Below are 23,118 nucleotides of genomic sequence, written 5' to 3' on the forward strand. Positions count from 1 at the left end.
ACCTAGATTACGAACATAAAAAACTAATTCGAAAGTTGGAAAATCTAAAAAAGAAAAGAAATAATTTAATAACAGCGATCGATTTCAACAATATATATATATATATATATATATATATATATATATATATATATAATAAAAATACTAGCGTTCCTTCCTTGTAGTACTCAATCTATACGACAGTTTCTCAATTTTTTGTATAAGTCTCTGATCTCCGGCATACTACTGAAATCAACCAACATACTTATCCTTTGATTGTATTTGCTTAATTAAGTCATCGTTTTTTAACAAGTAAGTGTACATTTCAGAGCATGTTAAAGAATAATTAAACTTTACCTGTAGTAAACCTTTAACAGTATCAATTTTTAGGCAGTTTCTATCATCAGTCCATTGTTTTTTACATAATGAAAAAATTCGCTCAACAGCAGCATTCGAGGTAGGAATGGCAAAAATTGTGTATCCAATTTCTTCAAATTTGAAACAGAACAGCCCATTTTTTATCAATGGGCAATTCGTGGAAACTTTTTTTTGAATCTTTCAACAGTGAAATTAGAAGACTCGTTTCATCAAACAGAGAATCTTTCACAGAAATTTCTGGCATTAGAAACTCTGCAGATTTTCGAATATCCTCATACGAAATTGTATCGACAGATTTCAGCATTAACCACTTAGAAGAAGACGGATAATCAGTAATTCTGAACCACTTCTGAATGTAATCAACAGATGTCGAATAAAATGTTGTAAACTCCTTTTCTATGCGATTAGCCAAATTAGAATCCTCCAATGATTGTAACTTTGATTGAGTCATGGCACCAAAAAAATTTTTCTGCATCCTGTCAGTGAGTTTTTGTGACAGATTTTCGACAGATTCTATCATTTCAGGAAGCACAAGGTCTTTTTTTTCAAGTATCAGCAAAGTTTGCTGAAACAGCTCCAATGAGCTCTGTAGAAACCAGAAGTAGATTTCATTTGAATCATCAGAGAATAAATTTTCCAGAACCTTTGGAATGTCATCCGTTGATAGAACTAGTGATTTTAAGCCACCCCATAACTGTAAAATTCGTTCAATCAATGGAAGAAGGCTTAACCATCGTGTGTGAGTATGAGTTGGAAATTTAGCATATTGAATTTCCATAAATTCACAAAATTCTTTAAATTTTTCATGTCGCAGCGTGGATCCATTGAAATAGCTTAAGATTTTGAACAGCAACGATTCAATGTCAAGTGAAAACACAGGATTTTTTAGCTGCATTATGGAGAATGTGAGCTGGACAGGCTACAGCAATCAGTTTTGATTGAATGTTTTTCAATTTGGCAAAAACGTTATTTTAACCATTCTGTTTTGCTCCACCAAAGTTTACATTAGCGTTGTCAGCACTGAACGCTACCAAATTATTAGGACTCAATTTGAATCTGTCAAGTACAGTCATTACATATTTGAAAATCAATTCTGACGTTTCTCCTGGCAAATTTGAAAACTCTAACAATTTAACTTTCAATCCTTCATTCGAAAAATACCGAATAATGATAGGGAATGTTTTGATTTCTTTAAAATTTGACGAGTCGGTTGCAATAGAAAACGGCTCGCTGCCCAATTCAGACAAAAGATTCTCAATTGATTTCGGAGCCAATATTCTTGAAATGATTGCCTGCGTTTTTGTTTGAGCAGATGAAAATTTCCGACCAGTTTCCGATTCAGCCAAAACAGTTGAAATTAAACGATTTGTACAATCTGCAGCTTTAAACGATAACGAATGAAAAGCGACATGATATGCAAATGCTCCTTCTGCTGCAGCAGTTTTTCTAGATGTGGGCAAATTATTACTATGAAAAAATGTTGATATTCCGACAGTAGACTTTTTAATTTTCACGTTGTTTTTGTGAACTTCTTTTTCAAAATGTTGTTTAATAGATGAAACGCCTGCGTTCGCAATACTAACATCAGTTGAACAATATTCGCAAAAGGCATAATTTTCACCTTTTTTACTTTTTATAATCCCTGGAAAGTCAGTTGAAAACTGTTCACGATAAACGCTTTTTCTTTTTGACATCGTTAATTTTATAATTTAAATTAGTTTTATTTATTAATTTATTTGATAAAATTAAAAAAATTTAGATTAAAAAAAGTGGCTGTATAATATAAACGTCACGCGAAGAAGAGAACGCGCTCCACGCACAGTGAAGTTAGATGGACATGAAATCATAAATAGTATTGTTATAGAAGTTATTTCGAACTATGGAATCTTAATCTATAGATTGAACAGAACATAAGCATTATATACCTGGAAACAATTATTAAGAGCAGCATTATTATTTATGATGTATAAATGATTATTTTATTTTTTTTAATTATTTTAAGCACTTGATTATCGATTTATATTTATGATGTGATGTTGTATTGATATTTTCAGACTTAATAATGAAAAAAAAGGACAAAAAAAGGACACATTTTAAAAAAAAGACAAAATTAAAGAAATTGAAGAACAGATTTTAAAAAGGACACCAATGCAAAAAAAAGGACTGTCCTCTTAAAAAAAGGACATATGGGAGCCCTAAGTGCCAAACTACCAGATTAACTCACTATATCTGCGCCACATTCTAAAAAATCAACCGAAAATCGATGGGATGAGCATTAAATAATATATTGCCAAATTTTAGTTACACTACCACAAATTTTGTAAGTTTCTTGGCCCCTTTATCAAATTTCCAAATTTAAATATTTTCAAAATTTTGACCTCCCATCAAAGTTGTCTAGATCCGCTGTGATCAAATGTATATTAAATTAATATAGAAAACAAAAAATACAATAATAAATAATAAATACAAAAATAATAAACACAGAAAAACAAGAAACCATTGGAGTTATTGGAGCCCTCTATTCTTAGTAGACATTCACACATATCTACTTGATTGTCAACCTCAGCCTTCTTCAATATACTCTTGATCAGCTGATAAGTGAAGCCTGGGTGGGCTGACTCGACCTTGAATAAATTATAACACATTATAATAATTTATGAAAAAATAATGGTAAATTACTTATAAGATAAATTGACAATAGTTATATAAATCAATATTGAATAAAAAAAATTGAAATTACAATGAATCATTATAAGATGATGAAAAAATTTATTAAAATAGACCATAATAAATTAGATAAATTATGAATTAAATTATGAACGAATTTAAATTTAATGTAAAGTAAAGTAAATGAATTAATTATAAAACTAAATAAATAGAAATATAAATAAGATATAAATAGCTATGAATATACAATACTAACTTTAGCAAAGCCACTTTTTAATGCATTTGCTGCTACTGCATTCTTTTTCTCCATCTGCGAATAAAAAATAAAATAAAATATACAAATCAATCATAATAGGTAACTAAATCAAGTTAATTAAACTGTTTAATTACAATCAAAACATCAATCATAAATTTTAAATAAAATTGTAACCTAGTCATAATTTTGACAGAAAACATTATTTGTGAATAACAAAAATGGCTGGCTTACTTTATCAAGGATAGGCCTCACCACTACAGGGAGAGCCATGGATGAGAATAGTTCTTCCTCGTTACCCATGGTCATTTTTGTCTTTTAGGGATTACTTTCAGGTTTTAGTTTTTGATCAAATCAACTATCTATATAAAAAAATTTATTATTTTATTACTTTAGACTAAAAATTATATACATATGTTATAATACTCGCTGTCGTAACCGATTTATGACGGGTTCAAATCTTTGATTGAATAAAATACTCCAAACAGTTATTAGTTATTAAACTTTATTTACAGAAGAAATCAACTAATCGTTTATTTCTAGCAAATTCAAATTAATGCAACAATTAACTTTTAAATTGTTCAAAATCTATCACTATGACGTCAACAAACAAATCAAATATCCTTTAAATAATTCACAAAATCACAGAGTCACGAATTTACAAAATCACGAATTTCACTAATCACGGATTTCACTAATCACAGATTTCACTAATCTTCTTGCGACGTGCGCTTATAATACTTATATACTTATACCTTATATACTCTTCGGAAGCGTCGTTTCTAGATTCTCCTAGATGGTCCGATTCTAGCATACTCTAGAATGCTCCAGTCACTAGAGCATTCTAGAATACGCTAGAATCTAATGCGTTCGGTAGCACGGTTATAACACATACATATAATTATATATATATATTAAGTTGTGAAGATGTGAGGTGAGCCGGCGCCCAATAATCAAAAATTTTACAAAAATATTTAAAACACGTTATTTTAAATATCTAACAAAAATAAATAACTCGCCTAAATAAATGAAGAGAAATTTTTAATTTGACCGAGCATAAATTTCAAAGAACAGAGGACATTTAAATCTAAAAAAAAACTTTAATGAAATAAACAACCCACCTTTTAGCTTCCTTATTGAGACATTGACGACCACAGAATTGGGAGATTAGAATTTATTCAAACTTTAATTGTATTTGAACCGAAAAATGAACATAAACTAAGATATTTTAATCGATAAAGTTCTAAATTTTCAAGTTATTACGAATGTTTTAAGATGTCAAATTAAAAACGTAAGCGTGCGAACACCGACCAGAGTGAGATACTGACGATTCAATTAACAACGATAAAAAGCTCTCTACCGCACCAACAAAACAGAATTGCAAATACAAAATCTGAATAATACACATTTCGATTAATTAATCTAGTATAAAACGATAAAAAAGAAACGAAGCCAACAAAAACAACTAATTTGCAGCAAAAACAATCACCAAAATTTGATCTTAACATGGTGGGAATGCATTGAATAAGCAACCATGGACAGGACATACGTGTAGATGAATAGAATCAACATTCCAACTAGATCACTGGCGTGTATGACGTCATAGGACATATTTATCAACCCCGTTAACAAATTGGACAGTAGGAAGAAAAATAAACCATTGCCATTGATAGCAGCCAATAACCTCGGCTCTCTTGGCCATTCTACAAAAAAAAGATTCTAAATAACAGCATCATGTTAATTTCATTTTATGAACAATAAAACGTAACAAAAATAATATATAACATTAAGATAATAAATAAATAAATAAAAATCACCATTTGTTACATTCCTGTAAAGATCAAGATAGTATGACAATACATCAGCCAGCATGAAGAAACTCAAGAGCTGAACATTGTATGTAATCTGTTGAAAAATGAAAATAAGAAAAAAAAACCTAATTATAAAATATAATTATAAATGTAACTATTATAAGAAACGTAATTGAAGTTTATATAATAATAATATTGTACTATTGAATGCAATATGAAATAATGGTGATGTGTTTGTATCACATCCAGCAGAAACATTGACTTGAATAACATCGCTAAAACTAGAAAAATCTCAACAAAAAACAATAATTTAATAAAAATGATAATAAAATAAAATAATGAATAATGGAATAGTATTAAATGATGAAATAAATTAAATGAAACCGACAATCCAAATGACATAGCAAAAGTTAGCCATCCTTCTTGATATACTAGTGGCAGGAATGTAGTACATTACAGACCAGCATACAGCACACATTACTACCATACAAATCATGGAATGCTTTCTATATAATTAAAAAAAATTATTTAAAACGTAATTTTTTTTTATTATAAATTTTATTACGAAAGTATAGTTAAATTAAAATCAACCCAAAATTAAGAGTAACACTACAAATAATAAATATTTAATATTTATTTAAACAAACTTGAAATGATTAGAAGTTAAGAGAATTCTCCCCAAAGACACAGAAATAAAATACAAAGACAAGTAACCAAAACATGAAAATAAACCCTCCTTATTTTGATCTACAGTACTGTCCCTTTGGTCTGATAATATATAATCTTTGTACTTAAAATCGAGAAGCAATATCTCATATGAAAAAATTAGAATTAGTGAAATCAGTGTTGAATAGGAAGCAGGAATGAACATAAATACAAATGCTGAAGCAATCTGTACAAATAGAAAATAATTCACTTATTAAAAAATTACTTTTAGTTCAAAAATATTCAAAAAATTGTTAAACTTAAAAAAAACCTTAACAAAGGCAAGAGTGAAGAAAAAATTCCAGTGGACTCCATATTCAGAAACAACTTCATGATAGTTGATAGATTTTAAAGTTAGAAGCCTCCCCATTCCTAATAGAATCAATGGCCACGTTGAGAGTACAGTCTTTAATAAACGTCTGAGACCTAATCTTGAAATGACAAAAATTGAAATATACACATGTAGTTTAAAAACAAACAACCCTAATGTAAAAATACATGTGAGAAAAATAAATCATAAATTTAGTTGAATAGGAATACCTTTTAGTAACACCTCTGGCTTCTCTAGAAACAATTGCATTGGAAACTATGAAAGAACCAACCCCTACATCCATTAAACTGCAACCGTACGTTTCTGTTTTACAAAATCGACGAGGAAACACTTTAAAATCAACAGCTAAAATGCAGATGGCAGTAGCAATATTGACATATGATCTATGTACAGATATGTAGGATGGTTTTTCAACATTATTTGGTCTGTTTGATTCATTATTAGTTGTTCTAGCATGACCATCCCTGTAATGACTATCCTCATCATCACCAATTCTCTCAACTTTCAAGTGTTTTGGTGATAATAACTTACTGAGCAGGGCCCATGGAATACCAACACAAGATATAATGAGGTAAAAATTTAAATTCATATCAGAAAAATATGTGATAGACAGGAGGACTGTGGCAACGAGAATGAGATACTCCACAAAAAAGTTTAAAAATGCATATCTGATGGGTTTGATTGATGAATTAAACATTACTTTTATTATTTTATGAAAAAAAAAACAATTTTAAATTGACCAATTAGTCAATCATAAAAGTTACTAAAAAGTAAATTAGCATAATATAAGTAAGATTAATATTTATTACTTGGTAAAAAACTTTTTATTTATAAAATTACAAAAAATAAAAGTTATTTACTCCTAAAAACAAAATATGATGTTATTTGTAACACAAGATTGGAATTTAAATCAAAATGCCATCAATGACCTACCTACTGTTTTACTTTTAGTTAGCTAGTATAACTTAGAGTTCTAGACTTTTTTTGGCTTAGTAGTTGGAGTTTTATTTTTAGTTAGACTTTTACTAGAGAGTTTAGAGTTGTTAGTAACTTAGTGTACTATACTTTTTTCAATTGATAATTTAATTTTTAATTATTTAATTTTATTTATTAAATAAATATTAAACAACAACAAAATGTGCATATGTTATGGTTCAGTTAAATAAAACAAAAGCCAAAAAATCTGACAACTTTCCATTGAGGAGATGTCTCGGTCCTGTTGTACACTCAGAAGGCAGCAAACATCTACACAAGAAGACAGCCAAAGGGGCAGAAAAAACCGTCAACATAACATCAAAAGGGTCGGAACCGTCATGGCCGCTGACGAAGTGTACATGTTCTTCTTTCAAACTTGAAAAGAAGAAATCCATCTTGTAAAATTTATTTAGAACATTTTTTTATTTGAAAATGAAAGAAATGCGCGAGCAAGAATTTAAAAACGTTAACGCTAAGGACGACGGATCTATTGAAAGTTTTTTCAACGTCTGCGGTACATTATTATGGAAAGCCGATACAGTTTTACTTTTAGTATTTAAAAATTTAAATTCCCGTACCATGTACTACTAACCTTACTACAAAGACTAGCAAAAATAACACACAAAAAAGTTAATACGTGTAATAAACTTTTTGATAAATTTATTCATTAATTAACATTATTTCAAGATATTCGAAATGTTTTTTGATCACAAAACAAAATTTCACTGCAAAAATTTCAGCACTATTATTGCATTAATTACAAACTCTGGTATAATTGTTGGATTATTTAAACATTATTTTAATGATGATAAAAGCAAAAAACGAACACTGCCTGCTTGGCATTTTGTTATTTTTAATCATGTGTTGTTTCATATTCAGGATGCGAAAAATTCTCTGAATCATCTTCTCTGTTGTCATCATCATCTTTGTCGTCGTCATCATCATCTTTGTAGCCTTCATCGTCCACCATCTCCCTTTTCGTCATCATCATCGTTTATCGCGATCCATCCTTGCGATAAATGCTTCATTTTCGTCATCATTATCACATTTTCATCACCATCATCATAATCATCAGAATCAATCATTTATGACGTCATTATCACTACAAGCATAACCAACATTAACAGCATTGCCATCATCATCGCCTTCATCGTCATCATCATCATCATCGTCATCATCATCAGGGGAGTACCTACTAAAGAACTTCGCGAAATACCGTTCCGTTGTTTGTGAGAGAAGTGATGATTAGATGACTGGGAGGAATATTATTATTATTATACAACAGAGGTGTATCATTAAAAATTAGTTCAAGCAATTAGTTCAGGCTGTTGATGTTGTGTTTGGGAATTGACACTTTCTACCAAATTTTCAACAAAAATATCATAAAATTTAAAGTAGGAGTGTATTGCCAAACCCAGGGATGTGACGTTAACACTAAACATGGGCTGTTAGTGTGATGATATGATGGAGATTTTATTTTCTTCAAGTTTAATGATGAATTGTGGAAAATAGGCAGGGTAAAGATTGTATATAAATTGAGATAACATAAACAACAAAGTGAGCGACAACATAAAGACCAAAAAACATAAACAGCCGCAGATAACAATAGTGGCTAGCATCATCAGCAAAGAACAACAAAACACAACAACAACACATTTTTGTTGATATCTTTTTGCTTGCTTTTTGTTCTTTGCATGACTCGCTTGATTAAACTTTCTATTCTTTGCTACTTCCTGTTGAAAACGGAAAGACGGATGAATGAATGAATGAAAGAAAGATTGAAAGAATATATGAATAGACGAATGAACGAACGAATGAATGAACGAATGAATCAAAAGATGAATATATCGTTGTTAATATTTTTAATGTTGTTGATGTTATTATTGTTGATGACGTTGTTGTTCTGGCATGACATGTGGAATATAAGGTGGGATATCAATAATTACATTGCTATCATCATCTACTACTACTACCACTACTACTATTACCACTACTACTGCTACTACAACTACTACTGCTGCAAGTATCGTACCACCAATATATTCAACATATCTAGTTTGAACAACTTTAGTTGGCGATGATGATGGTTGTGATACTGTTGTTGCAGCTGCTGATGTTGATGTTGTCAATCCTCTCTAACTCGCTCTCTCTTTCTCTCTCTATATATACATATATATATATCGATTTGTTTGTTCTAGTATCTATAATGATAAAAATATACAAACAATCCTACATGCAAATGTACGCACATACAAAAACATACACATAGACAGGGCAGACACACACACACACACACACAGACAGACAGACAGGACAGACACACACACAAACAGGACACACACAGACACAAAAACACAGACACCAACCTACCAGCATAACCGTCATCTTAGCACGATGTTATTAAGATAACAACGTCCACTCATAGTGACGATGAAGATGATTAAGATAATGATGGTGGTGATGATGACGTTGGTGATGATGGTGACGTTGACGAAGGTCGTGGAGTTGTGATGATGATGAAGATGATGATGGTAAAGAAGATGATGATGAAGATGATGATGGAGAGGAAGAAGGTGATGGTGAAGAAGATAATGATGTCTCCAAAAGAAAGTTTATTTTCTTCTCTTCTCGCTAATAAAATCACGCGCCGAGATAAGCAATAAAATTGAAAATAAAACAACTAACGCCACCACTACTACAACTGCTGCTACTACTACTACTTACTACTGCCACAAACACAAGTAGTCGTAATAATAATAATAAACAGATAATAACCTATATATTAAAATTACTCACATATAAAGATAAAAATTATTTTAAAATTGGTAAACCAGTCACTTTATTTATATATATACATACATACGAACATACAATTATACATACATACGTACATACATACATACATACAAACATACGTACACACGTGCATACATACATAATTTAGTAACAGGATGTTTGAAGAATAGAAGTATCCTTGTTCATATTAATTGCGATTTCTCTTATTATTATCGCTATTAGTAGTGGCAGTTGTAGTAGTAGCAGCAGAAGCAGCAGTAGTTGCTGTAACAAGATCAATTTAATAATTACAATTCTTTAATAATAATAATTAAACTAACCTTTCAACATGCGTTTATATAAATTGTATTTTTTCAAAATATCATTTGTCATCATCATCATCATTAATATTATTATTACCATGATTGCAATCAACAACTGCATTAAGACGCAAATCAATATCTTTATTATCATCATAACCATAATCATCATCTTCATCATCATCTCCTTCATCTATTCTTGTTTTCTTTTTATAATTACACCGAAAAGCAATTGCGTATGTAAAATCCAAACATACATACAAACGAACATACAAACAAACATGCATACACATAAACAAACATATACATACAAACTTATATATACACGCATAAATACTTATTATATGGCCATATAGATACATGTGTACCTATGTACTTTCGAATTTTATAAACAGGATATTACAAAAGCCATTATTATTATTATTTTTATCATCATCTTTATTGTTGTTTTGATTATTATTTTTATTATTCTTATTATTTGCGTTAATCATCCAGCGAGTTATCAAATGGTGATGGTGGTCATTGGGGGGGATGACATTTGATGGTGAAGTCGTTGAGATTAACAATAATAAACCTCGGCACCAACAATTATTAATTAATAATAATAATTATTAATAATAAATATTAATAATTAATAATAATAAATATTAATAATTAAAAATAATAAATTAACAATAAATAATAATAATCCAAATGTCTTTAGCCAGTTCGATTACGGCAGTCTAAAGAGCGTGCAATTAAAAAATCTTTATTAATTATTATTATAATTATTTTTATTAAAATTATTATTAAAATTATTATTGCAATTATTATTATTATTAATATTTACGTTTAACTTATTGATAATGTGTATAATAGAAACTTCTCAACTAAATAAAAACGACCGTAAAAAACACACGCATGTATATATAAAGACCGTATACGTGAGTATATAGATATATACGTGCGTATGTATACATACATACAAACATACATACAAACAAACAAGCATCTTCTCTTCGAAGTACGGTAACGTTGAAATGAAAATTCAAAATTCAACTCATCCAACACACTCAACAACTGCATTCATCCATGCATCTATTCCCTCCTTCATTCATTCATTCATTCAATAATTCATTCATCTATTTGTCTATCTATCTAATCTTTAAATATATATATATATATATTTTATCTCGCTCGTACATACATACATACATTCATACATACATATACGAACTGCACATACAAAGCAATATAATGTTTCATTTATTTATGTTACATAGCTAACGTATGTTAAAAAACTGAAAAACTCAACTGCTATTTAGATGATGACGATGATAACAACACACAAATATACAAACACATACATACATACATATATAAAAACACAAACATATACATACATATATATACACACACATATAAACATAAATCGTCATCTTCATCATTATTTGAATCATCATCATCGTCATCACTTATCAAAATATCACCAATGCCAAAACCGTCACCGGAACCACCACCACCAACATTATCATCACTACCATCATTATTATCATCACCACCACCATCATAACAATAATAAAAATAAACTTCATCTTCCTCCTCATCATCCTCATCAACATTCTTTAACTCGCTGGCACACTGACATACATATAATGTTTTTTTTTATGTTCATGATTTATAGTTATTATTTGCTTGTTCGCTCATAGGCGCTTTTTGCTAATAGTAACAAGATTGTTATTAATTCAACTACCATAACCCCCCCCCCCACACACACAAATATACGTGCAACCAAAAGTATACATAAATAAAGAAATAAATATAACATATTATCGCTAAAATGCCCGGATCCATATTCATGAAATACGGCGGGTTTACTGATTAGCCCCATTGGTCAATTTCATCAATATGTTTAAAAAATTTCTCTTCCATCCATCGCCAACTGTTTGTTCTTTGCTGTCTATCGGTTTTTTTCATTCTACTACATGTACTATAACATATACATCCATCCATCCATCAATCAATCAATCAATCAATCTGTCTATCTATCTATAAAATAGATGTCTGTCTATAAATATCTATCTACACACATACAAACATACATAAACATATCTAAAAGACGATACATAGATAAATAAATAAATACCTTCTACCATTAAATACACAAACAACATGCATGGATATAAAAACAAAGTTAACATAGACAGCTTAATAAAAACACTTTAAGCATAGACATCGGAGTGTTAACATAAACAAAACAGCTCTGTATATACATCCATACATATATACACATACATACATACATGCACATATATACATGAATAAGTTTGAAAAAGATAGGTTTAGAACATAAATTAGAACCTAGAACTGGAAAAATAATTCCATATATAATGTGTGCATGTATGTATGCATGCATGCATACATGCATATGTACGTATGTATGTGTTATATATGTATGTATGTACGTATGTATGCATGTGTGTATGCATAATAATGAACACAAAGAGCATATACATAGATGAGCCGATACAAAATGGCGGAACATAAATAAAGATATACATACATGTATATAACAAAGGTTACATATATACATACAGACACACACAACAACGCATACATACATATATATATAATAATAATAAATTGAATGTATAAATACAAACTCATAAACATTGATGTGAAAACATGAACATACAAACAAGGACACATAAACAAAGATAGATATAAACATAGATAAACAAACATAGACGCAGGAGCATAGATATGTAAAATAGATTCCCAAACGACTAATACCCATCAGTTGAGATAGATAACCGTTTGAAATATGTTGGTTCGACGCTGCCAATGTTAGCTTTTATTTTCGTTCTACCATACAATACAAAACACAACACAATACAAAACACAACACAATACAAAACACAACAAAATACAAAACACAACACAACACAATACAAAACACAACACAATACAAAACACAACACAATACAAAACACAACACAATACAAAACACAACACAATATAAAACACAATACAATACAATACAAAACCCAATATAATGCAATACAAAACACAATACAATAAAATACAATACACAATATAATACAATACAAAACACAATATAATACAATACAAAACACAATATAATACAATACAAAACACAATACAATACAATATAATACAAAACACAATACAATACACAATACAATTCAGTGTGATTCGATGCAGATACATATACCAAAAAACTAGCTCGAATTGTGTGCTATATGGCCATTGATGTCCGTTTACATACTGCCTTGTCTCAGTTTGTTTATGTTTACATAGATATGAAATTTTCTCTGAGCTTGATCATTGCAGCATTTATATGTTATTGATTATTCAGAAAAAATATGTTTTGTATGGATCTTTGGATAGTAAACGAAATGATCAAACAAAAAACAAACACATACACCACACGCACGCACGCACACAAACAAACACACACATTTGGTCGTTTAGAAATAAACTTGAAAAGTGTTTATAAATTGGTTTATTCATATTTAAACCCAAACTTATTCAATAATTAATTAAATAAATAAAGCCAGTAATTTTTGTGCTATGTGCAACTGGAGGTACAAAATATTAAAAACAAATAATATAATTTCATTTAAGAATGTCACACACACAAACACGCACACATACACACACATACAAACACACACACACACGCACACACAAACAAACACACACACACACACACAAACATTTTTAAAATTACAAAATCAAAACATAAGGGGAAAATAAAATTTAAAACAAATCCCAATTGAATTAATTACATCTCAAAACAATCGCACACAAACTCACACAGCCATCCTCATCTTAATGGCTGGATAAGGCTTATAACCAACCAACTCAAAATCTTCAAACTTAAAATCATCAATACTCTCAACGACTCGATTTATTTTTAACTTTGGGAATTCCCTCGGTTCTCTATATATCTGTTCTTGAAGGGGCTCAACATGATCCAGATACACGTGGGTATCACCCATGAAATGAATGAACTCTCCAGGTTTAAGCTTGCATATGTGGGCAATCATGTGTGTCAGCAGAGAGTAACTGGCTATATTGAACGGCACGCCCAGTCCTACATCGGCAGACCTCTGATACATGCTGCACGACAGCTCTCCTAATTTTAGGTAGGTGGGGGTTGATTTTAAATAGGATATCATGATATTTTTTAGAGTTAACATTTAGTTAATAATTAAATAATAGTCTGACAAAAGCTTAATCAAACAACATCAACAAAACTACATCAACAGAACCGACAATGAGGACAACATCAGAATATAAAGATAAGCAGCGTCATAGACCACACAAAGCAAACAACTACAACAACATCAAGTACATCACAAACAAGCACCACCACCACCACCAACAACAACAACAACAGCACCATAGACCTAACCATCAGCAACATAGAACTGAAATAGTAGATGGCACGGAGGCAGAGCCATCGAGCTGAGGTCTGCAACGTTCCACGAACATACAATCATCCTCCGGTCATCCGGATTCGACTTTATCCTATCTATCACCTAGGATATCAATTTGAATTAATTACAATCAATCAACCAATCAGATATCAATTTAAATTAATTACAATCAATCAGCCAATTAGCCAGCCCACTCAGCTGACAGACCTCTTTTAATTGGTCGATGCCCTCATTATTATAATCAGCATTCATATTTTTATATCTGGCCCCAGCATGTCTCCACTGAAAGCCGTAAACCGGCCCCAAATCTCCTTCCTCCCTATCTTCAAACCCTAATTTGTCCAAAAAAGTTCTACTGCCATTGGCATCCCAGATGTGGACTCCTTTGTCAGCCAGCTTGAGAGCATTAGTTGAACCAGCAATAAACCAAAGAAGTTCTTCGACTACACCCTTCCAGAAAACTCGTTTGGTGGTTAGGAGGGGAATGGTGTCATTTCGAAGGCTGAACCTCATCTGTGTGCCAAATATTGATCGAGTGCCCGTTCCAGTTCTGTCTGATTTTAAGTGACCATTGGTGATGATCTGATTGACGAGGTTGATGTACTGGAGTTCTTCGTGGGGAGAGGTTAAGGGTTCTTGAAGGTGTTGTTTATGTTTGCCAGCATCATTTTTCATTTCCCCATGTAATACACCATTAACTTTCACCTTTGTAGTTTGTTAATTAACGCTAATTAGATAGTGTCAATAAGTTGATAGATTTATCAAAGAAGTTTAAAAAGTTGGATAATTACATAACACACCACACAACATCGCATCAGATACCACACAATCATATGTTATATTTATATATAAACTTGAGACAAATGTTTATATATATATATATACATCATTTATACATATATATAATATAATTATATATATAATATATATCATATCTCATCTATGACAAAAAAAACTACATTCACATGAGAGCATAAAAAAGTATGACAAAAATATATAATAATAAAGAATTATAAATAATTAATTATTCATATTTTAAATAATCACTGATGGTGATGATGATCCTTTTTCTTTATTATTGACACAAACCTCCATGAGTTATAAACAGTCTTTTAGAACTGTTCCTATCTAGTTGAACGAACGTAAGTTACACTAATCTGAAATAATCAATTATATTAACCACTTAACATAATTTAAAACCGCCATCATTTGAAATTTTTGTTTTCACATTTGGACATTTTTAAATTAAAGCGCGCTTCTGTAGCTGCTTACCTGGAAATCAGCTTAACTTATCTCAAACTAAGAATTATTTTTATTTCTTCATGAAAAAATAAATAACTATTATTATGTTTCATAAAAATTGCACTAATTCACTAATGAAACGTGCAAAAAATGAAGACAAAAACATTGAAATAACAAACCACGATCGAAGCTAAAAAAAGTGAACTTACAAGTGCCTTTTGATAATAAATTATAGGGCGCTACACTTCAACATGTCTGGGTTTTAGTTACATTTTAAACAATATTTTTATGCAGTACCATTTCTTCATTGTTTTTTCTTCTTGAAATCAGTTGAAAAGCTTCTATTTCTTCACAGCCAAGATTTTGTAACAATAATATGAATAATAATAGTGAAATAATGTTAATAAAATGATAAAAATAATTAAAATTGTTATAACTTTTGCTATAATAAGGTAGTTTTTTTCCTTGTAGAGAGGCGCTTTTCTTTGGAAGAGGCAATAAATTAACAATAATTGCCTTTTGCATTTCTCGCTTGTTAACCAGTAACAGAACAAAATCCCTTTCCTCCTTTCTCTCTCTCTTTTTTTTTCTCTCTCTCTCTCTCTCTCTTTCTCTCTCTCTCTCTTCTTAATATTTTCTTTTTTCTTTCTTCTCCATCCGTTTTGAGTTTCTGAGTTTCTTTCTCTTTCTTTCATTTTCAGTTTATCTGAATGAGTTTCTAAATGCCTCCCTACACATGCGTTCATAAATAATACAAATAAAAATAACAAAACTAATAAAATTTAAAATAATGTATAGCTGAATAATAATCAGTTGAATGATTTACACAGACCTGTGAATGTTTTGCAAGTATGCATGCATGTATTCATGTATGTATGTGTGTATATGTATATGTATGTGTGTATGTATGCGTGAATGTACCTATGTGTGTATGTATCATCTGGTCTCCAAATAGTTGACTCTATCTTTTCCTTCTCATTTTCTTTCGATTTCTCTTTCTTTCGTTCTGTCTCTCTCCTTCTCTTTCTCTCTCCTCTCTTTTTTCAATTTTTTAGTTTCTAACCCCAACCCTACACTCCTTGAGGATAGGAGGGTGTGTTCCATCTGGTCCCGACGTTTTATTCTTTTCCAGGTTTTTCCGTTTGTTTACAAGAACTTGGATCGTAATCTTCATCTCGTCAACATTTTCCCCACGTAAAATAATTTATCTACATCTACATTGGGCCCAAAAATTGACCTAAAAAATTTTGCAAGATCTGACCATCGACTTATCGACTTGCAGGTCTCAGACATTTTCATAGTTGCGTGTTAGTCTGTTCACGTGTTGTCAAAAAAGTTTGGGTATTTTTTGTTATGTTATATGCGATGAATTTTAGGCAGTGTATTTCTGCAATTCCAAATTTAAAATCTCTAGAGTCACACAAGTTCTGCCCAATGCCTGCAACGAGACTTTCCCTTTTTTGTCTAAATCGGAGGTTATTTCCTGACACCATTGCATTTAGTTTGCCTTCTTCTAAATGTTTCTAAACCTGTTGAATACCTATATGGTTTTTACTATTTTTGTTATCCACGTTACCTTAACCATTCAATGTATCATCCATGTACCTTCTCTTTTTTCTTTGAATCTCTCTCCTTCTCCCCCCCCCCTTTCACTCTCTCTCTCACACACCACAACTCCTTTTCTACTTTCTTAAAAATCATACGATATAAAGGATAAAAGTTTAAATACACGATGCAACAATTTGTTCTGTTAGGATTTTCCCGCCTGAATAAGGAACTCTTTTAAAAGACGTTACGGTGTTAGTTAACGTATTTTAAATGTAAGAAATAAATGAAATATTATTACAATGTAATTAAATAATTTATATATTATATTATATAATATTATTATAATTTATTGTACTGTAATATTTCCGTTATAACGGTACGAATTTTACATATACTATAATGTTATTTTTATAAAGTACTATTGTTAATTTATTATAATTGTATATTTATGTAGTAATCTGTCACGTTGTTGTAATAATAAACTGTAATGCTATTGTAATCTATTGAGAGGTTATTGTAATGAAATGTAATGTAACTTTCATTGTTGCGTAATGTTAATGTCATTATGATGCAGTGATAACGGGGGAGATAACGCCGATAAATATGATAAAGCATTATTACCTTTGAAAGAGGCTGCAAAAATGTTTACATAGCAGCGAAATAAAATAAACATATAAATGGAATTGTTGGTAAAAATTTGAAACGCGAGTAAAAAAAAAGATCATTCTATTAATAAAATGTATGAACGTATGTATGTATGGATGAATGCATGTTTGCGTGTGAGCGTGTGTATGTGTGTGTGTGTGTGAGCGTGTGTGTGTGTGTGTGTGTGTATGTGTGTGTGTGTGTGTGTGTGTATGTATGTAAAAACACGAACATAACGAACGTTCAGCAAGAGTCTTCTGAGGAAGTTTCCGTCAACGAGTGCTTCGACCCTTCAACTTCCTGACACTCTCGAGAAGAAACAGGGCCACATCTACAGATTTGTTGAATGTTTCTTGCCGAGCAAACAATTTGCCTCGCTTTGAAATCACCTTCTTTCATACTGAAAATTATTCAGGTGTGCCAGACAGTTCACATATAAACACATCACGATGTGAGCTATATCGACGAGCCAAGTAACACGCTAAGCCGTATCTGGGAGTGTTGAGTAATTGGAAGCCTTACTTACGTTGCACACGAGCTCGTCTGTTAACCATTTAAACTCGCATTCCTTTTTCTTCCTACATAACCATCTTCAGTAAGACGCTCTTTCGGCTGTACGTCCTCCTATGTTCCTCATACAACTCGATCGTCTTCTACCTGCCAAACCCAAATCCTTCAAAAAGCTGTACACTGAACAACCAACAACACCTCTTTAAAAATTCTACTAATGTGGCTAAAATTAAGCCAGTAAGCCAGAGACCCTTTTTTGGTTCATTGCGTCAATTTTTGGTTGATTTTTGACTAAAAACTGATTTCTACTGAATATTAATAAAAACATTGCCAACAACGGAAAGTTTTACTGATTCACCCTAAACAACAACGCTGCTCACAAGGGGGGGGGGCATGGCCCGTCTGTCACCTCCCTTCTAGACCCACCACTGTGCATGCGTGTGTGTGTGCATGCAAAAGTCTAGATAAAATAAACATCGAAAGCATAATTGTTTATATAAACTATCAGCATTTTATTGTCTATAAAAATAAACAAAAATTAGCGTGAGTGTACATATGCATATGTATGTATGTATGTATGTATGCATGAACCCGTTTTGATGAACAAGCCATGGTTAGGCATGTATGTATGTATGTATGTATGTATGTATGTATGTATGAATGTATGTATGTATGTATGTATGTATGTATGTATGTATGTATGTATGTATGAATGTATGTATGTATGCATGCATGCATGCATGCATGTGTGCATGTATGTATATATACTGGCGTATGTTGTAATTTTTGTTGTTGATATAAGATAAGAGAGTATAGTTTTCTTATCGGTATTCAATGACTGTTCATGAACCTGTTTTTATAATTTGTGGATAGATGGATGGTGAGTTAGTTGCTTGGATGAATGAATGAAGGAATGAAGGAATAGTTTTTTGCAACATTTAAAAGTCAATTTAATTTATTCGAGTATAATAATTAATTAAGGTTTTCGAATGTTTTTAACTATTTTAGATTGTCTATTCACTTGACGGCATCAACAACAACATCAACAACAACATCAACAACAACATCAATAACAACAACAAATACATCAACAACAGCAACACCAACATCAGCAACAGCAACAACAACATCAACAACAACAACACCAACATCAGCAAAAACATCAACATCAACAAAAACAACATCAACATCAACGACAACTACAAAATCATCAACATTAACAACATCAACAACAACATCAACAACAACAGCAGAAATGGATTTTAATTATCTTTCACCGCCCCCGCCATCATTATACTCATCGCCATCTTCATCATCATCGTCATCGCCATCACGACCACCATCGTCGTCATCAACATCGTCGTCATCATCGTCTTCGGGCAAAATCAAAGATTGGTTTAAAAATAAACTTAACAGAAGTCTAAAAATAGACTCTCAACAACAACAACAACAACAACAACAAACTATGACGTCATCTTCGTCATTACCATCTTCTCCAAAAACAACAACATCAACGACGTCATCAATGGCCTTAACTGATGTGTTGTTGATGCCACATGATGCGTTTTTGTATAGCGGGAAATATGTATTGGTACGTCTGTTTGTATGTCTGTTTGTATATCTGTTTGTATCTACATTTGTATGTTTTGTTTGCTTGTTTGTATGTATGCTTGTTTGTATGTATGCTTGTTTGTATGTATATTTCTATCAACATTTGTATGTTTTGTTTGTTTGTTTGTTTGCTTGTATGCTTGTTTGTATGTATGTTTTTATCTACATTTGTATGTTTTGTTTATTTGCAGGTAAGCTTGTTTGTATGTTTGTATATTTGTTTGTATGTTTGTCAGTTCATCCAAACCACGCAGAACAAACCCCCGACTATCGAGATAAACAGCGTTGAAACGATTTTAACGTCAACATCATCATCACCACTACCACCTTCTCCGTCATCGTCTATAATCGTGACGTCATCGTCGCCACAACAACAACAACGACAACAACAACAACAGCCGTTTCCTCCATCATCGCTATCATCCTTGAAGCCCCTTAGAAACAAAGTCAAAAGATCGAAAACGGCTGTAACCACAACGAATAAACAAAGATATTACAGCAGCAGCAACAACAACAACAATTTTTATAACCCCACAACCAACAACAGCACGGCCACTGCAACCGGAAGTGACGTACCAACTGTTTCCGCTAAAATTTCACCAAATTTTGCCGGGGATCTTTTCATTCCTAACATCGGCGTGGCCAAGCTGCAAAGGATGAGAAACTTTTCCACGAAAAAAAATGGCGGAATTGTAAATAGAGGCGACTCGTTTAGGATTAGGAAAGCTAACATAGAAATAGGTGATGATGGTGACGACGACGACGACGATGGTGATGATGACGACGATGATGATGATGATGACGATAATGATGATGATGCTAAGATGCAAAAATATCACAACTTTACTTATATTCAGATCAAGAAGCTCTCTTAAAAGAACCAACAACATCAACAACAACAAAATCTCAATTCAACAACAACAACAACAACAACAGCAACAACAACAACAACAACGTCGAAAACTTTTTAAAATTAGTAGTGGATTCGAGATCAGGCCATCACCTGGAATCTCGTGACGTCACTAAACACATCGTACTGGTTGCTGGCGGTTGTGGTGTTGGCAAGACGACCCTCATAAAACAACTCATGACGTCAGAACACGCTTATAATAACAACAACAATAATAATAATTATGGTAATAATAATAATAATAATTATAACTCTGATAATAATAATGATAATGATTTGCGGGGCGATGCTTTCCATGGTAAGTTTATGAAAAGAGGAATGAAAGAATGAATGAATGAATGAAAGAAAGAATGAATGAATGAATGAATGAATGAATGAATGAATGAATGAATGAATTAATGAATTAATGAATGAATGAATAAATGAATGAATGAATGAATGAATGAGTGAATGAATGAGTAAATGAATGAGTGAATGAATGAGTAAATGAATGAGTGAATGAATGAATGATTTAATGAATGAATGAATGGATAAACACATGAACGATCAAACAGATAGAACGACAGAAGTAGCGGTAAAACTGGATGACACTGAAATGATTCTGACATTCATCAATACATCAACATTACAACAACAACAACGACATCAACATCAACATCAACAACAACAACGACATCAACAACAACAATTTTGTAGTTGCATTATAGTCGTATATTCAGTGGCCGATGTTTTATCGTTCAAACAAGCTCAGAGAATTCTGAATGATCTGAAATTTAACATCAACAACAACATCAGCAACATCAACAACAACAACAACATCAACAACAACAACAACATTAACGAAAATATCAACGACATAATTTGCGGTTTAAACTTGAAGTACAGCAGAAGCACCTCCGTCATACTGGTGGCCAACAAAAATGACCTTGTTAGAAATAGACTCATTGATGAGTTTGGTCGGTTCAAATTTAACATACCAAAATGAATATAAATGAATAAAATATGATTGAATGAATGAATGAATAAATGAATGAATGAATGAATGAATGAATGGACGAATGAATGAATGAAGTAAATTTAAATTTTCTCTCACCAGATGGCAAGCGCCTGGCCACAAGGCACCACCGGAAGTTCATCGAGGTCTCCTCCATGTTGGACCACAACATTGAACAGCTGTTGGTGGGCGTGGCTAGGCAGATCCAACTGCGATCAACCAATCGGAATTCACCTCACCCCCTGTCACGTGATTCGCGTAGGCGGGCTGACCTTATAGATGACGATCGTGAAGATTATGATGACGATTACATCGGCTGTGGTTATGATGATGATGGTGGCGGCGAGAGAGAATTTAATGGTAACCGCGATGATGACGACGACGACGATGAGAGTAGTTACTTCAACAATCTATGCGTCATCGATTTCGATTCAACGTCAACCAACAACACCACAATTACGACAATTAATGACGACAACAACAACAACAACATCACCATGACAACAACAACAATAACAGCAACAGCAACAAAATCTAAAAATAGCAACAACCTTTTTCTGAAACCCCTGGCTAGCAGAACAAAACTGGATGGGTTTTTCCAGACCAGAGTGGGGAATTTCGTGAAGGGTATTTTGGGAAGAAAAAAATCTAGGGCAAAATCTATGGTTGGGGGGATTGTTGGAAAATCATGGAAATGTGATGATCTGATGACATTATGATGATGATGATGACGTATATCATCATCATCATCATCATTATCATCATCATCATCAAGAAGAAGAAAAAGCGATGATAATGATGACGATTCGAGTATAATAATAGTAATGAAGATGATGGATAATGATGATGAGGATCTGAATATGGTGATAATGCTAATGAGATGATGATGGTGATGTGTAATCAAAAATTACGTTTAAATTGTTTTAATACATGTTTCAAACTTGTCGTTTCAAACTCATTAATCAAAGAATAATAATGATTTATAAAAATGAAACAAAGTAAATACAGAAATTGGTCCC

At 31.8% G+C, this 23,118-nt stretch overlaps 4 protein-coding genes across 4 annotated transcripts in view; 1 reads left to right on the plus strand and 3 right to left on the minus strand.

Annotated features, from left to right (window-relative positions):
- The window catches only part of HELRODRAFT_87639 (hypothetical protein), a gene marked incomplete at both ends in the record, with an annotated part of 5,500 nt that extends 1,914 nt beyond the window's left edge, over positions 1–3,586 (minus strand). The window contains 3 exons of the mRNA XM_009028838.1: positions 2,855–2,981; positions 3,281–3,334; positions 3,512–3,586. Coding sequence (XP_009027086.1) covers positions 2,855–2,981; positions 3,281–3,334; positions 3,512–3,586 — 256 coding nt within the window. The remainder of the gene's footprint in view (positions 1–2,854; positions 2,982–3,280; positions 3,335–3,511) is intronic.
- Positions 3,587–4,762: 1,176 nt separating this feature from the next.
- On the minus strand, positions 4,763–7,494 carry HELRODRAFT_180178 (hypothetical protein; the record flags this gene model as incomplete). Its single annotated transcript, XM_009028924.1, has 5 exons — positions 4,763–4,980; positions 5,095–5,182; positions 6,065–6,224; positions 6,334–6,792; positions 7,316–7,494. 5 exons carry the CDS (start codon positions 7,492–7,494, stop codon positions 4,763–4,765), a joined length of 1,104 nt encoding a protein of 367 aa, XP_009027172.1.
- Positions 7,495–14,009: 6,515 nt separating this feature from the next.
- On the minus strand, positions 14,010–15,314 carry HELRODRAFT_87612 (hypothetical protein; the record flags this gene model as incomplete). Its single annotated transcript, XM_009028834.1, has 3 exons — positions 14,010–14,335; positions 14,615–14,741; positions 14,847–15,314. The coding sequence occupies 3 exons, from the start codon at positions 15,312–15,314 to the stop codon at positions 14,010–14,012; spliced, it is 921 nt and encodes a 306-aa protein (XP_009027082.1).
- Positions 15,315–20,109: 4,795 nt separating this feature from the next.
- On the plus strand, positions 20,110–22,818 carry HELRODRAFT_180180 (hypothetical protein; the record flags this gene model as incomplete). The annotated part of the gene is made up of 5 exons (XM_009028925.1): positions 20,110–20,175; positions 20,594–20,936; positions 21,173–21,403; positions 21,660–22,061; positions 22,202–22,818. The coding sequence occupies 5 exons, from the start codon at positions 20,110–20,112 to the stop codon at positions 22,816–22,818; spliced, it is 1,659 nt and encodes a 552-aa protein (XP_009027173.1).
- Between the last annotated feature and the right edge of the window lie 300 nt (positions 22,819–23,118).

The sequence above is a fragment of the Helobdella robusta genome (assembly GCF_000326865.2).
Source record: "Helobdella robusta unplaced genomic scaffold HELROscaffold_59, whole genome shotgun sequence".
NCBI lineage: Eukaryota > Metazoa > Annelida > Clitellata > Rhynchobdellida > Glossiphoniidae > Helobdella > Helobdella robusta.